This window comes from Dermacentor albipictus, chromosome 7, assembly GCF_038994185.2.
Source record: "Dermacentor albipictus isolate Rhodes 1998 colony chromosome 7, USDA_Dalb.pri_finalv2, whole genome shotgun sequence".
NCBI classification, from domain to species: Eukaryota; Metazoa; Arthropoda; class Arachnida; order Ixodida; family Ixodidae; genus Dermacentor; species Dermacentor albipictus.
This window is the reverse complement of record NC_091827.1, coordinates 95855922-95871225: the sequence shown is the minus strand read 5'-3', so window position 1 is coordinate 95871225 and position 15304 is coordinate 95855922. Positions and strand designations below refer to the sequence as shown.

At 48.3% G+C, this 15304-nt stretch overlaps 1 protein-coding gene across 2 annotated transcripts in view; it reads right to left on the bottom strand.

Moving 5' to 3' along the window:
- Positions 1–585: 585 nt before the first annotated feature.
- The window catches only part of eIF5 (eukaryotic translation initiation factor 5), a 52142-nt gene continuing 37423 nt past the window's right edge, over positions 586–15304 (bottom strand). For both annotated transcript variants that reach the window (XM_065425558.1, XM_065425559.1), the window contains exons 8-10: positions 6772–7086; positions 4574–4828; positions 586–1699 (exon numbers count right to left, since the gene is read on the bottom strand). In XM_065425558.1, the coding sequence (XP_065281630.1) occupies positions 1568–1699; positions 4574–4828; positions 6772–7086 (702 nt within the window). In that variant the 3' untranslated portion in view covers positions 586–1567. The remainder of the gene's footprint in view (positions 1700–4573; positions 4829–6771; positions 7087–15304) is intronic.

Sequence of the window (15304 nt, the reverse complement as noted above, 5' to 3'; positions counted from 1 at the left end):
AGTTTTTCAGTGCCTGGAGCATACACTGGAGAGAATGACAGACCTTCATGCATACAGAAGCGAGATTCCATTTGCAGCGTTGCCAAGCACAAGCCCCAACAAAATATACTAAGCAGTCTGTTCACATATCCGTCGCTTAAGTGCACGAATTGGTAATGGTTAAGGGCTATCTACGCGACATAGCTTCCTCTATTACACAACTTCATGTTTTATGTGCTCCGTCAGGATGAAATTCGGAGCCCTTTTTTCTCAAGCCCTGAATAAAGCAAATTTTACTACTTGATATGCTAAAAAACTTGACATTTACTGCAAGCACTGAAGTCAAAAACATGTCACAAAACAAAATATTTGATTTATTTGAACATTTTCAATGCTTGCGTGCCCCCCCCCCCCCCCCCCCCCTCCATGATGTTTTCTAAATTACTTGGCCAAATTATGAGGTTGCAAGTGAAAATTCCCCAGTTGGAATGAAGTAGGGTATCTGGTAGAGATGTGGTTGAGCCCTCAGTGAATCAGGCTACGCAGGCCACCTCCCCGAAAGTACTGCACTTGTTTGTGTAATCTCTTTCAGAAATGCAAGCCACCTAGAAAGTGGTGTGAATAAACTTTATTTGTAACATGAAATTCTCCATACCACATACACAAATTTACTTGGGGGACGAAGAAAGAAGACTTTTTTTTTTGCAATTGCACAAAGAGCGTTGCAGCTTATTCTCGGTTGCGGACAAAAAGTGGACACGTCCGAAACAAGAAATCAAATACATTTTTTTTTATTAAAATAAAGAAGGCATATATAGAGGTAAAGAATTAGAAAACAAATTTGCCATGCAATAGCACCAAATCATTTTTTTTTGTATTTTGCCTTCATTTTCTCCCCTGACATTCCTTGATCATTTTCTCTGTGTTGTACAACTAAAAAAGATGCCCACTCCTGAGAGATATCAGCCAGTTGCCAAATTTTAGATTAAAACCCCGCATTTTCTTTTTGTTTTCTTTTTCGAGTCCCCCCTCTCCCATAGTATTCCAAGAGAGGCCAAGGTTCATTGCTTCGCTGCTTTCCCTATTCACAAAGTGCGACAGACTATTTCTTCCCAAGCAAGCGACCATGTTCCCTTTTCTTTTGTAGGGCGCGCCAAATCATACCGAGGGGGGAACAGTGAGCTGCTCAAGTTTTGCCTTGTCTTTACTCCCGCATACGAGACAGAATGCGAGAAAGAAAACACTTCTCCACAAAGAGTTCACAGACTGGGAGGGTTTGTGCAGAAGCGGAGAGAGATAGAGGTCATTGACACAACGACTGGGAACAGAGGAATGGCTGGCAAAAAAAAAAAAAGAAGGAAGGCATGCACATAGAGGAAAGGTTAAAATAAAAAGGTGGGAAGGTTTAAGGGGGCCAGCCCAAGTAGCATGTCGTCACTGCGCCAGCAAGATGCACCGCCTTACAAGGGAAGCAAGGAAGACGCCGCAAAGCAGACGCGAGGGGGGTAGCAAACAAGCCAGACAGACAGCAACGTCGCTGCGCACGACGGAAGCGGACAGGGAGAGAGAAAAGAAATGTGGCCGCCTCCTAGATGGCGTCGATGTCGATGTCGTCCTCGTCTGCCCCCTTGGCCGGTGCAGCCTTGTTGGCAGGTGGTGCCTTGGGCTGTTCCTTCACCTCCTGGATGCTGGTGCTGATGTGACGGTCCGAGTAGACCACCTGGAGACAGAGAGCGCATGGCCAATTGACATTAGGCTCCTAGTCTATCTAAACGAAGTGCGCACTGTGTGGGAGAACAGGAAATTGCCAGTGATTGTTAAAGTTCTTGCAAAGAAGGTTCATGTGTTCTTAAGGATTCAAAGGCAGAGGTTTTGAAAAGACTTGCACAGCGATAGCTTCAACAGAAACAATGGTGTTGGCAATGAGAAGACGTGTTGCACACAAATGAGAAGCGGTTTCCGGATTAACTTTTGATAGCTGTAGACACAGCCAAACTGTACCTCGCAATCTGCGGCTTATTCTCACGTAAGGGCTGCAGTCAAACACCTGCTTGAGCAATGCATGGCAGTACGCATGGCTCAAAAGTGCAGTAGCACAAACAGTGGGGCCCCATAAAATAATTTTTGCCGCTTCTCAAGAAGTGCAATGTTCTTGAGATGCTCCTGTGCTCAGATGATGAGGCCCTGGACTCTGGTGACAACAGAAACAATGGTAATTTGTTTCCGTCATTGCGGTTTCAGTGTCCATAACACGGACACTAGTGAAGTCCCACAGGACGTTCACGTTCCTATTCACATACACGAAGTGCTCTGAGACGGTGATTTCGGCAACCATGTGAATGTCGACAGCTGCGACGCTGTGACAGAGCACGAAATCATTGCCCAAGTTGGTGATGACGAAGAACCTGCCGTGGAGGACGATGGCGCAAATATGGAAGATGTCGGTGGAACACCGGTACGACCTTTGCTGTCGCAGCGAATGGTAGGATTGAATCACGCTCTGCGTTTCTTCTGTTTCGCAGGGGAAGAAGTTGCTTTCTGGCTCATTCGAGCTCTGGAAGGTAAAGCGACAGCGATCATTTTCAGAAAATGATGACCGATCTTCCGAGCAAGTAAATTTAGTACCCATAGTTGGTACCACCTTTTTTGTCATCAAATGCGGCTTTAATGACTCATTCGTTCGAGCTTCGTTAAAAAAAGAAATTAAATTATGGGGTTTTATGTGACAAAGCCAGTTTCCGATAATGAGGCACGCTGTAGTTGGGGACTCCGGAAATTTAACCACCTCGGGTTCTTTAACGTGCACCTAAATCTAAGTACACAGATGTTTTCGCATTCTGCTGCCATCGAAATGTGCCACCGTGGCCGGGATTCGATCCCGCGACCTCATGCCCAACAGCATAGCCCACTAAGGAACCATGGCAGGTCGCATTTAGGTTAATTCAAATTCGTTAAGTGTCCTAGTGAAATTCAAATTAACAAGCTTTTACTGTAGCAATATCAAGAACAAACATTCTGATCGCTATAGCAGATCACCGCGATTTCTGGACTGCCCTAAAAGAAAGATAAATCTGCGGAACATACCTTCGCATTAACCCTTTGAGGGTCGAATTATTTTGAAAAAAACTTTCCCGGGTGGTCAAATTATTTTATTGCAGATATTGAATGTACAAGATGTATAAAGTCGGGAATAAATAGTAAAAAAAATTAGGGAACAGTATTTTGGTGTCGGCATCACTCAGAACTGCAATATGTTCAATAGTATTTTAGAGTGTGGTACTCCTTGAAACACGAGTCTCCGCGCAGCCGCAGAGAGCAAGAATACCTCATGAGCGGCCGTGATAAACGAGCTAAGAGCCGTGCCAATCAAGATAGAAATCAACTTTCGCCGCGCCTGCGATAGCGTGCCGACAAAGATAAAAATCACGTTTCGCGCGCCTCCGTTGCGGCGGAACCGAAAGCGCGTTGCCGCTGAGAGCGAGAATACCCCGCGAGCGGCGGTTATAAACAAGCTAAGAGCAGAGCCAATCAAGATAGAAATCAACTTCCACAGCATTTGCAAGAGAGTGCCGACAAAGAGAAAAATGACGTTTCGTGCGCCTCCGTTGCGATCACGCAGCGAAACCGAAACCGCAAAAGGGGTGTGGCCGCAGTCTGCGCGACGCGCTGAAGCTTGAAGTCAGTTCTGTTTATCTCCCCAAGAAGGTAGCACAAATTTCAAATGCTTCTTGTAAGACTTAAGAGGTGGCAGCACCTCCCAGGAAGCGTGCATCGTCATTATGGCGCGAAATTTCAAGCGGAGGGTCGAAACCGTACCCGTACGGCAAAGACCTTGCGGTACAGAAAACCGCCGCCGTACATGTACGGCGAAAACCGTCAATGGGTTAAGTGTGTTCGAATTAACAAGATTTGACTGCAAAATAAACACCAATGAAGATACCTTGATGAAACTTTACATTTTTCTCTTTATTGCAATGTGCAGTGTGTGTGCCAAATTTCGGACCTTTCTGCCAAGAAACGAAAGTTATTTCTCACCCCCCTCCTCCCCCATAAGCAAACTGCACCAACCACCATTTCATTGCTGGCCAAACAAACCACCACTCTTGCAGCTCTCGTAGCCACTACAGTCGAAACTCGCGATAATGAAATCCCATGACCACGAAATTCTCGTGACAATGAAATATTTTTGTATCCCCGGCAAACACTCATAGGATTCAATGCCTTTCGTACATTTTGACAACAAAATGGTCCTGTACTACAATCCTACATCAACGAAATTTGCCAGGACCTAACCCCACATATTACCTACTCGCGCAAAGCTGGCAGGCTCCAAAATGTGCTCAAATGCATTTGCAGCGCATGTACTGTTGGCAGTGTGGTTTCGTTCTGCGACGCATTACCCATCTGTGCTGTCTCGTTTTGCAACAAAGAAATTCTCCAGGAAGCTTGCATTCCCCGCCGATTTTGTTATTGCGAGGTTCAACTGTAGTGCCAGAGTTTCCTCTGGTAATTTTTTTCTTGGAAGCTACTACTGCCTTCACCTCAGAGCAGCTAGCAGTGAAGCAAAGCAGCTGCACCGCATTCCGCCACTGACCTCGACGTTCTCGTCCTGGGAGTCGTCCCCGTCGCCCTCGGAGGAGCTCTCCTCTTCTTCGGCCTCCTGGAGCCACTTGATGAAAGGGCGTGCTCGGTCGTGGATCTCCTGGGCCACTTCGCGGCTCACGTACTTCTTGGAGACACGCTTAGACCAGTCCAGGAGCACCTCTTCCTCCACTATGTCCTGGTCGTAGAGCAGCTTCAACAGGTGCGGCACTCGCGGCAGCAGGGCTGCGCTGTACTCCCTCACCACCTGGAACACAAGATGTTGATTTATGCCTCTAAAAATCGTGTCAAGCGTTACACGCGCTGAAATAGTCAGAAATATGCAGTTGCCTTCGCGGCAGTTTCCGGTTCACAACCGCGGTGTGCATCACATCCAGTGGCTGCGTGAACAGTGGCGGCTGTAATTTAGCGTGCACGAAATCGGTGACCGACTATGGACGACAGTGCACATTGCGCGAACATTGGGATCGGTTTCAAAGATGGGCCACTGTCAACCTTGTCGCTTCTGTCGCACAACGCCGCCTATCGGGACAATGATGGCACCGTCGGAGAATCTTCACAAAACGATGCAGCGCTATCTGCACTCAGAAACTCCTCCATCAAAGCAGCACCTATTTTATCGCCAGTAGCGACGTGGTCCTCGAGTTCGGCAATGTCGGCGGCTGCCACCGTGTAGGTTTCAGACATTGTGGTTTCGCCCTGCCGCACAAAGCCTGCCGTTTCCATTCATCAGGGCACGGTCACTAGTTCTAGCCTTCACGATCGGGGCGCTCGCGGTTTTCAGAATCGCCGATATCATCAACTGCAAGAGCCTTGCAAAATTTGCAGCTTCGTCGCAAGTGACATAGCTTTGCGCTTTGTTGGCGCACTGACTGCTGCTTTCGCGGCGCATTTCCGCGCCCCCTGAGGAAGAGAGGGAGATTGTAGAAAAAGAGTGCATGCATGATTCGCTTCTCGCTTTTTTTTTTCCTCTCTGGACGCTCGCCGGCGACGCGGACGCGAAGCAGTTGGCTCCACCTTGTGGCATGCTGCGCCAACTTGCGATGCTTTGAATCGGCGTGCACTGCATGGTAATGGCGGCAAATACAAACTCACGTAGGCAAACTTTTCGCCCCATCTCGGTTAAGGGCAACTTAGCAAAGCAAATTTCCCGCTCATTCTGCGTGGCCCTAATGCATAAACTGATACCCTGAAGTCAACTCATCCTTGTAACCTCTATATCGTTACATGTACTATTATTATAAGTGGACTGCACTGTAGAGGGGTCTGGATTAGTTTTGATTAACTGCTGTTCCTTACCCTTCAGAGGGTTATGCACCGAAAGCTCCGTGCACTAGCATTTTTCCGTTCCATTCCGTGCACTAGCACTAGCAAATGCACTAGCATTCTTCCGTTCCATTTTTCTGTTCCACTAGCATTCCGTTCCCATCTAATGCAGGAACAACGGCCAGTAATCGAACTTATGTTGTAAGGAGCGAAGCATGGTCTGCTGCAGCAAATGCAGATCTCCCTACAGGATTCACGTGACACCCCAACCATGGCCTCAACAATGTGCTCAAAGCGAGACTCGAACGCTTTTCTTTACGCAAAGAACACACAAGCAAAATAAAAACCTTGCACCAAATTTAAGAATGCAGTGGCTAGTGCCCTGCTGTCCAACTTGCGAGAGAATTCACACAGATGCACCCGCCAATTATGTTAACTCACTTCCGTGATGTTACGGCAGATGTGAACGTCGCCTTGGTGCCTCTAGGCGATTACCATATTTTCCTGTCTATAACCCACAGCAAAAATAAATTTAACAGTAGTCATTGTGCAGGTTCTAAGTGAATTTCACTGTCTGTCGCATCTCAGCTACGCACACCCAGCCCTGCAGTGAAGTTACACCTCAGGGCAAGGTTTTCTCTCACTTATCGTCTGGGGCAGAGGCCCTCAAATTGGGTTCCGCAAATGGCACCCTGCACAGACAGACCCCCCCATTCGCTTCCGCAATAGTTTAATTTGGAGAGCTCTCGCACTGCACTTTGAGTTTAACCAGGTCATTGATTCAACGAAGGGGCAGGCAGCACCCTGGCACCCCCTGGCCGTGCTACTTTGGTCAGGCTTGCGAAGAGGAAACGAGGCCCTCAGGCAGCCACAGGCGACCCGTGTCGCAGGAGCGGGGCAAGCAGGCAAACCAAGGCCACTGACCTGCTCGATGCCCCCGAGGAGATACCGCTGTGCCCGGTGGTTTCCGTGGGTGAAGCGCAGCAGCAGGGCCCGCTGTCCCGCCACCTGGCCCAGGATGTTCTCGTCGAAGAGCAGCTCGCACAGCACGAGGGGGGCCTTGTCCCGAACCTCCAGGCGCTCGGCCTCGCCCACCACCTCCTTGCCGTCCAGGCCGGACCCCTTGCGGGCCTTGACATAGTTGTAGAAGATGTCCATGCGCTCCTGCTCCGTCTTCTCCAGGTCGTCGTCCAACATCAGACCCTTGGCACCGGCTGTCAGGGCCTCCAGCCGACGAGCCTGGTGGTGGCCATAAAACGGCACCCTTGGAGCAGGCCAAACCACAACTTCAAACTGAGCATAAAAACTACGATCTGGGAGCAGGAAATGGTGCTTTTGGGGTGGGCGGCCTTTTCTGCCTACAGTACGAATATATTTAGTACGAATGCCTGAAAATGCTTTTGTACTGCTCCAGTAGTTTTCTGCAATGTTTAAAATGTTAATTTATTTGTGTTTCATACATTTTGACAAGGAATGCACGATTTTCATAAATGCAAACCTAGTTTTCGAGCAGCGCAGTCTGCAAAAACTAATGGCGGCACAGTCACCATTGCAAACAGAGGATATGCAAACAGCTTGCTGCTTTTATGATACGGAAAATGTAGAACCCATGTGTAAGCCCCAGCATCCACAGCAAGAACTTCCCATCTTCATTTTAACCCCGACCTGTGCCACCATTAGTTGGGCAAATGCACTATATGGAGAAGCCCGCTTGCCAACAGGGAAAAGTGTTTTCTGAGCTGGCATTCATTTTCACAAAGGGAACCTCGCATTTTACAGTCAAACCTCGATATATCGAACACGGATATATCGAATTATTGCGTATATCGAACACTTTCTATATCACGTTGAAAATCGCATGCATTTTTAATTTTTTATTTCGAACGGGGCCGGATGTAAAATGGATATATCGAACTCCGCCGCCCCAGACCAAGTGCGCTCTGTTGACAGGAGGCGAGCTTTCCCGCAACACTCTCGAAGATAGCGGCGGCGCGATGGGCGTTCCAGACTGCTGCGTACGACAGCTCCCACATCGGTTGCGCCGAGGGCGCCATTTGAACGTAGCGGCGTACACACGCGGCGGCTTGGAGCCAGCCACGGCCGGTTGCGCGCTCACGCGCGCGCTCCCCTAGAGACCGGCCGTGAGCCAGCCCGGCCGCCTCAATCACGCGCGCCCGCGCCCCCGCTGTGCGCGCGTGATCGAGGCGGCCGTGGAGCCAGTTGGAGCGCTTTGTCGGTGCTGAGCCACACAGCATGTGCATTGAGGACTTCGTTGGCGGTGACGACAGCACCGGAACAGTGGCGGAGTTAACAGACGTGAGATCGCGGCAGAAGTGACTGCTGAGCGGCCAAACGAAGACGCTGCCGAGGCTGATCCAGCAAGCGCTGATGTTGCCCCGCTCCCGACTGCAACTGAGGCTGTAGCTGCTTTGGCCGTTGTACGCCGCTACTGCGGTGCAAGAGAAGGCACTGGACCGTCTCTTGTGGACCGTTTGGACTATGTTGAGGACGCCGTGGTCAAGCACGCGGTTTCCAATATGAAGCAGGCTACGCGGCTTCAGTACTTTCAGCGAACGAAATAAATACTTTGTTTGAAGCTTCGTGTGAGTATCTATTGCGCCACGATTAGTTCATCGATTGATTTGTGCTAGTTTTTGACGCGTTTTTTACGCGATTTTATATATCGAATTCTGGCTATATCGAACTATTTTGCGATCACCGCGCTGTTCGATATATCGAGGTTCGACTGTATTGAGTAAATTCCATCAGCCCCCGCTTGATGTTAAGTTTTCTCCAAACGCAGCTTTCTTCCCCATGGGCAGCCATTCCGCAGCAAGTTCTCTGTTACTGCCAGTACACTACCTTGACATTTAAGGGGAGACGTGGCAATTTTTTATTTATGGGAATAAATTGACGAAATTTGGCATGCAGGTGTGCTTTGTTATGCTGACATAACTGAAATCAGTTTTGAGCTACCTATTATAGTTCTTGAGTAGAAACACTTGACATCCTCCAATGGTCATCCCCCAAATTAATTAATTAATTAGATGTAAGTTTGTCAAGATTTTTATACCAGAGTGTTCAAGAAAGCCCATTATGTGCAATAAAGCTATTGGTGTATTTTTTAAACGCCGAAATAAGCACAAAAGCTTTTTATGAACCTTTCTGTGCATGTTGTCTTACTAACGATCTTTGCAAAAACTCATTATAAATTTTTTTTATGAGGTGCAAATGAAAATGGACAGCTTTATTGCACTCGTCAATGTTTCACAATCAAAGTGCAAAAGACACAATGATCCAGTCTTCATTCATTGTGAAATTGCACTGGGATTACTGAAAGCAACTGCACAAAAAGTGAAAGCTGAGAAAACAGGGCTCAAAGTTTTATTTGCTGGAAACATCAAAATATTTACTTTGAGCACCTAAAACCCGCCTGGAATGTAGTCCTCCAGGACACATTTCCTTTACATTTTGAGGTAATTTTTCGCTTCTTTACAGCAGTTTCATGTGCCTTCGTTGCCTTTTTGATACGTTGTGCATCCTTTTCAGAAGCCCACCGCAGTGAACACGATCCTGGACTGTATCCCAGTTGAGACAATTGTTTGCAGTGCTCTTTCACAGCCAGCACTGAAACGGCAAACTGCATCTGCCACAGCACTTTCAACACTCAGGAGTGAGGCAAACTGATTTTTTGACTGAAGTGACCAAATGACATTGTTCAGTGACTCGATGGCATTCTGCGTTTTGCCTTGCTGGCATCTTGCAAGGAGTTCTCTTGCAGATAGACGTTTTTATATAGGCAGGAGTGCTGCTCGAACATGTGCAAGAAGCTGCAGCTTGTGTGCAGGGGCTGGTTGACCTGAGGCCACCGCAGAATTAAACGTGCACCAAGAGTTCACGCCAGTGGGACAGTGCTCGTGATGCGGCTCATCATCGGCCGATGTTACATGGTGAAAAGTAGCCACGATGGCCTTTTCCATAGCAGGCACAGCATTTGGGTTACTTTTTATGGCTAAGCCATAATAGTTTGTGAGTTTTTTAATTAAACCCTGTGTTAGGCGGCCCTTTCCACTCATGCTGAGCTCACGGTCCTTGCTCTTGTTTTTCTGAACAAGGTTGCGCAAAGCGGTTCCCGTTCTTTTCTTCAGGTGATTCACACACTCTTGTTTGTGTATGGGTATGAAACCATACACCTTCTCTTCACTGAGGGCAATATAAGTGCGGCTATCCCCACCACAAAGGACATTTGTGTAACGGAGCTGGTGTTTCTGGAGATACCGCTGAAACATGGTTTTTGCCGCAATTATTTCCATTTGCCCTGCACTTGCCTCGGTGTTTTTTTTGGCATTGTGGTCAGTGTTCTCCATGCCACTCTGAATAAATACTGTCGCCAGGCTTGGGGCCAAGAGAACACCCATGGAAATAATTGGAGAGGACACAGTGGTCCAAGACAAGGCCAGAATATAATTCAATAACACAGCCAACACCAATGTGACTTGCGTGGCCCCTTGTCATCCAAGTGCCATCACAGACCACATCAACGTTGCCTGGGGCGCATCCAAGTTCCCTGCAGATCTCGCGCACCTTCTGTGCACTTTCGGACTCTATTGTCATGGCTGCTGAGGCAGTGGCAAAGTGACTGTGCCTACGGTGCAGCCTTGCATAGGATTTGTGATGCAGTCCTCAATGAGAAATGTCCATGTGGAAGAAAACATCATTCAGGGTGGCTTGCTTTTTGCCTACTGACTGCACAGCTCTCTGTGCACGAACGTTCACCTCAAAAGGGTTGATCTTCTGAGTGCCAGCACATCTTGGGGATGACCACTTTTTGCTTATCACCCCACAGTCGTCACACAACAGTTCCATTTTAGTTGCAAGCCCAAGACACAGCCCAGTTTCAACATGAATTGGCGTTTTCCCGCACTAAGTGCAGCTCACTGCACATAGCAGCTCGTTTAAGAGTGCTTTATGTACAATGAAAAATTATGACTTGGGAACCACGTCATCAGCACACTCTCCTTCTTTTAAAAGCTGAAATTTCCTTTTTGTTGCAGAGGTAGATGACAGCGCATTCAAAACATCCGCCCTTGTCTCCGCTCGTTTCGCAATCTCTTCATTCGTGAGAATTGGTGCTGAAATTCGCAGCTGAATACTTGACGCGACGTCCGCTCTCGCCAATGTCACACTGCCGTCACGACCACGTGCGGGTGCGCCTTCACCAGCGCACGCAGGCGCGTTGTCACCACAGCCCATGGTCGCGTTGTCATCAGCACACGTGGTCGCGTTATCACCACTGCACCCAGTCACGTCGTCAGCACAGCCCACGGTCGCGTCGTCAGCACTGCACGCAGATGCGCTTTCCCGATCACCCGCGTGCACCGGTCGCACCTTGTTGACACGGGCAGCGGCATCCGCTCCTGCGGGTAGTTTTCACCTTCTGTTCCATGCCTTTCGTCGTTTTCCGTAAGCGTGGGCCATTCGGAAGTTGCCTCCTTTGGGGCTCATCACGGAACATTCGCGTTAGGGTAGTTTGGCTGCTACGATGGTCAAGCACAATGAGCGGAACGTGCAAGGCGCTGCAGCGCCAATGCATGCGAGTGTGTTTCACGGGCAATTCAAATGTACAACAGCCAATAGGAGCATTCCCCGTTCCCCACGTGACTACTGCGCCCAATCACGATGCCGCTTTTACCTCTCTTTCGCTCGCGTTTGCTGGTGTTATTTTCCGGCGGAGAAATACAACGCTGCCGCTATCTTGAGCTCCGATCTCTCTTCTTTACGATGATACCAAGATGGTGGCACTGCGTCATCAGATAGCCGAGCTATCTGCGGTGCGACGGTGCCTTCCGAGGCCCGATTGTTTCGCAATTTTTGATAATGGCGCTCTACGAAAGTGCTGTTTTCTCAATTTCTACCGCGTATTTTGTTATAATATTTCACCACGTGGTAAAAGAAGGTCCGAGGATCGCAAAAAATAAATAAATAGGAAAATCGAAAATTTTGACAATTCTGACCATTTCGACCACTTCAATTGCCGCGACCCCCCTTAAGGGGGGACGCGGGGATCAACTCCGGAAAAACGACCCAAAAATCACTTTTTAGAAAGTTGCAGATTTCGAATCTTTGACCCCTTTTCTATAAATTTTCCAAGTATTTCCGCTGAAAACGACTTCTAAGTACCATAAATAAATATATACATAAGGCAATACAGCGAAAATTTCGTGAAAATCGGTAGAAAAGTCGCGGTTTTCGAGCGTCCCTAGCTCCGGAACGGCAGTACGCGGCGCGGCCATGCTGGTACCGTTGAAAAGCGCGCCTCTTCGCCTTTTGACTCCTCTCTTTCATTTCCTGATAGAGAGAAGGGCAAGCATAAAAAAGCAAAAAGTCTGAAGGTCGCGGAGCTGCTTGTCGCGGCCGCCGATTGGCTTGCTCCGTCACGTGCGTTCTATGAGCCGCCCCATTGGCCGGGTCTGGAAGCGAGCTGCTGCGGCGTCTGCTTCTCCAGTTTCTTCGCGCGCTGGCTGCTGCCCCTTTGTTTACGTGTTGGATATTCGAGGTACGCCGCCGCTTCATCGCTTTAATCGGATTTGAGTTTTCTATTTCATTTTGTGGGTTCGAGCATGACTTGGCGGGCGTGGACGACGACATACGCGACCAAGCGCCGCTTCGGCAGCCGCAAGCGCAAGCCGCAGAACATCGGATGGATTAGTCCTAGCAGAGTTGCGTCCGCGCGCAAGCTTAGACTGTCGACGCATTGCCGGGCAATTCGCAGGCTGTTGCAGCCTTGAGTTCCAGTGGTGATGATACCGAACTAATAACCGCCTTTTCCGATGCTTCCGGGCCTGCAACGCCCTGTAAATGCTCCGCGACGTACCCCGATTGTGCCACCGCCGTCACCGAGATGAACGACGAAAGTGCGGTCCAAGCGCGTGCGTCTGCGGCCGTGAAGACGAACCGTGCATCAGCAACGGTCGCACCATGCAGTCGCATCTTGAGTCACAATTCATCTTGTCAGAAGTGTTGAATATGACCGCCGCCACTGTCCGCGCGTCACTTCGTTCTGTGCCAGCAACCGAACGGAAGACAGGGTTTGCGGCTGGAGGATCATGCTCGGTGGCGACGGACTCAAGCGAGTCGAGCAGCTGAGAAAAATGCCTTGCGCAAGAAGAGGGCACAAAAAGCACATGAAAGCAAGCATAAAAGATCCAAGAAGCCAAGAGAGCAGCCTGACTCCTGTACCTACAAGGCCGGTGGTTTCTAGTCGAATAAACATGGCCCAAAACTTCAAACACCTTTTTCTCAAAACTTTTTTCTACCACCAAGGTCAACTTGCAAAGCCAATATCTCAGCCACCGTTATGAATATTTTTACACCGTTTGTTTTGTTACACTCATTGTGCACCACTGCACACAGTGACATGCTTTGTTTTCAAAATAGTTGCTTCAATAATTTGTTATATTTTGTTTTTACAGTCTCGATTTTCATGCAACTGAAGTAGCTGCAAAAGAATGAAAATATAAAAAAAATCCGTTAGGCTAAAAAAATTACAGGAATGTCACTGTGTGGAGGATACATATAGGAGTGCTATCAAAGTTTGTTTGAACTCCTAGCACCAATATACAGGTGTGCAGGCATTTTGCAAAAATGAAAGCAGAACAATTTTGTAAACAAAGAAGTACTTCAGATATTGCAGCCATATTTTCACCATATTTTCACAGTTTTGTTTATGTGATATTATTAACATCTGTGCAAAATTTAATCAAAATCGGATGGTAAATAAAAAAGTTAGCTTTGATCCCCATATCCCCCCTTAACTGAATGCCATGCACACGGTACCGAACAGAGAACTGCACAAAAAAAAAAAAAAAAGTGCCACCACCGCCGTGTCCTCTGCGATCGCACCGGTGCGTGCCATCGCAGAGGCCATGGCCTCCGTTCTGCCTTGCGCTAAGCATGTTTACCCAAAATGGTTGAAAGCGAGACTTTGCCCGGGCTTCTGAAGCGACGCTTGCTCATCTCGGCGGCCATATCGTCGTCGCCATTGGACTGGAGCTCGGGGTGCAGCTCTGCATGCCCAGATTGGCTGCAATTTCGTGCTTTCGAACTACACATGTGCCCTCCTTTCTACCGCGACCGGTTTTGAATTGCTCGTTGCAACAGTACGGCACTGTTGAAAATGTTCGTTATACAGTAGAACCTCGTTCATATGTTTCAGAAAAAAAAACACACAGAAGGAACACACTAGGTGAAACATTCCATCCGGAGTAACCAAAAAAATTTGGCAGACTTGACTACTGTTCACATCTACGTAATGCGAAGTGTCGCGCGGATCGCAGACGCGTTGTTTTCCTATTGCGTGGTGTAGAAGAGGGCGTCGGGAAACCAAAATGAAATTGAGCCGGTGGACGATGCCAGTGCCCACGAAGCAAAACGCGATGGCCACATCGTGTTGCCTGCAGCAGCGAATGGCCGCACGTTTAGATTATCACCTACTAAAAGCAAGCGGTATGCTACCAACGGCACTCGGCACCATGTGCTGTAAAACATAGGTGAAGACGCTTATCACAATAGGATTGGCGGCAATAGCTGTGAATGCCACGTGAGACGACCCCCTGAGAAGATTCGCTGGTGCCGAAGTGAGAACCTGTGCACGAACCAGCATTTGCACGTGAGACGGGTGGGCAAGTGTTGGGGTGAAGCTGCTGCAGCAAGCAGCTTTATTCTTGATTGGGTGAGCGTTGTGCATTTTCTTGTTTACAAGGGACCTAGCGGATGTGAGACCTACAATACCATTGCAGTTTGGCAACATGCTGAACGTTGGTGCCAAAAAATTGCGTGTTCCGTGAACGAACGAACCAGCAAAAAATGAGCATAACTTTAGTGGGTAATTTTCTGTGTTCTCGATTGCGAACAGTGGCACTGGGAAAACGTACGTAACGGGAACGTATCAGTGAGGTTCTACTGTATATGGCCGTGTTTCAATAGGCAGGGTCGGAAATTCGTGAATGCGGTGAAATGTGGTCGTTATAACAGACAAATCATTATATCTGAGATGGTCATGAGTGGGTTCGATTGTACGACCAAGTTCTGCTCAAAACTAAGTACCTGAGAAACGCAGCGTTGAATTGGATGGCCTCACCAACGAGAATGCAGATGCAAATAAGGCAGGACAAACATTCTTTAGACTCAAAGATCCCTCACCTTGGTCAGAAATTTATCTCCTGGACAGTGAAGGCATACAGTTGCCAATCCAATTTTCCGGACTTTGTGGGATCGAAAAATGGTTGAGAAAACTTGTTCACCCCAAACAATTATGTTTATTATGCTTGGAGCGACAAATTTTAATAATGCCCTGCCTTGTACTGCGTTTGAAAGTCATCAGATTTGCTTGGAATTGCACAAGAGTGATGACCATCACTGCGTTGGCGATCCCCGTTAGCATAGATGTCCATGGAGC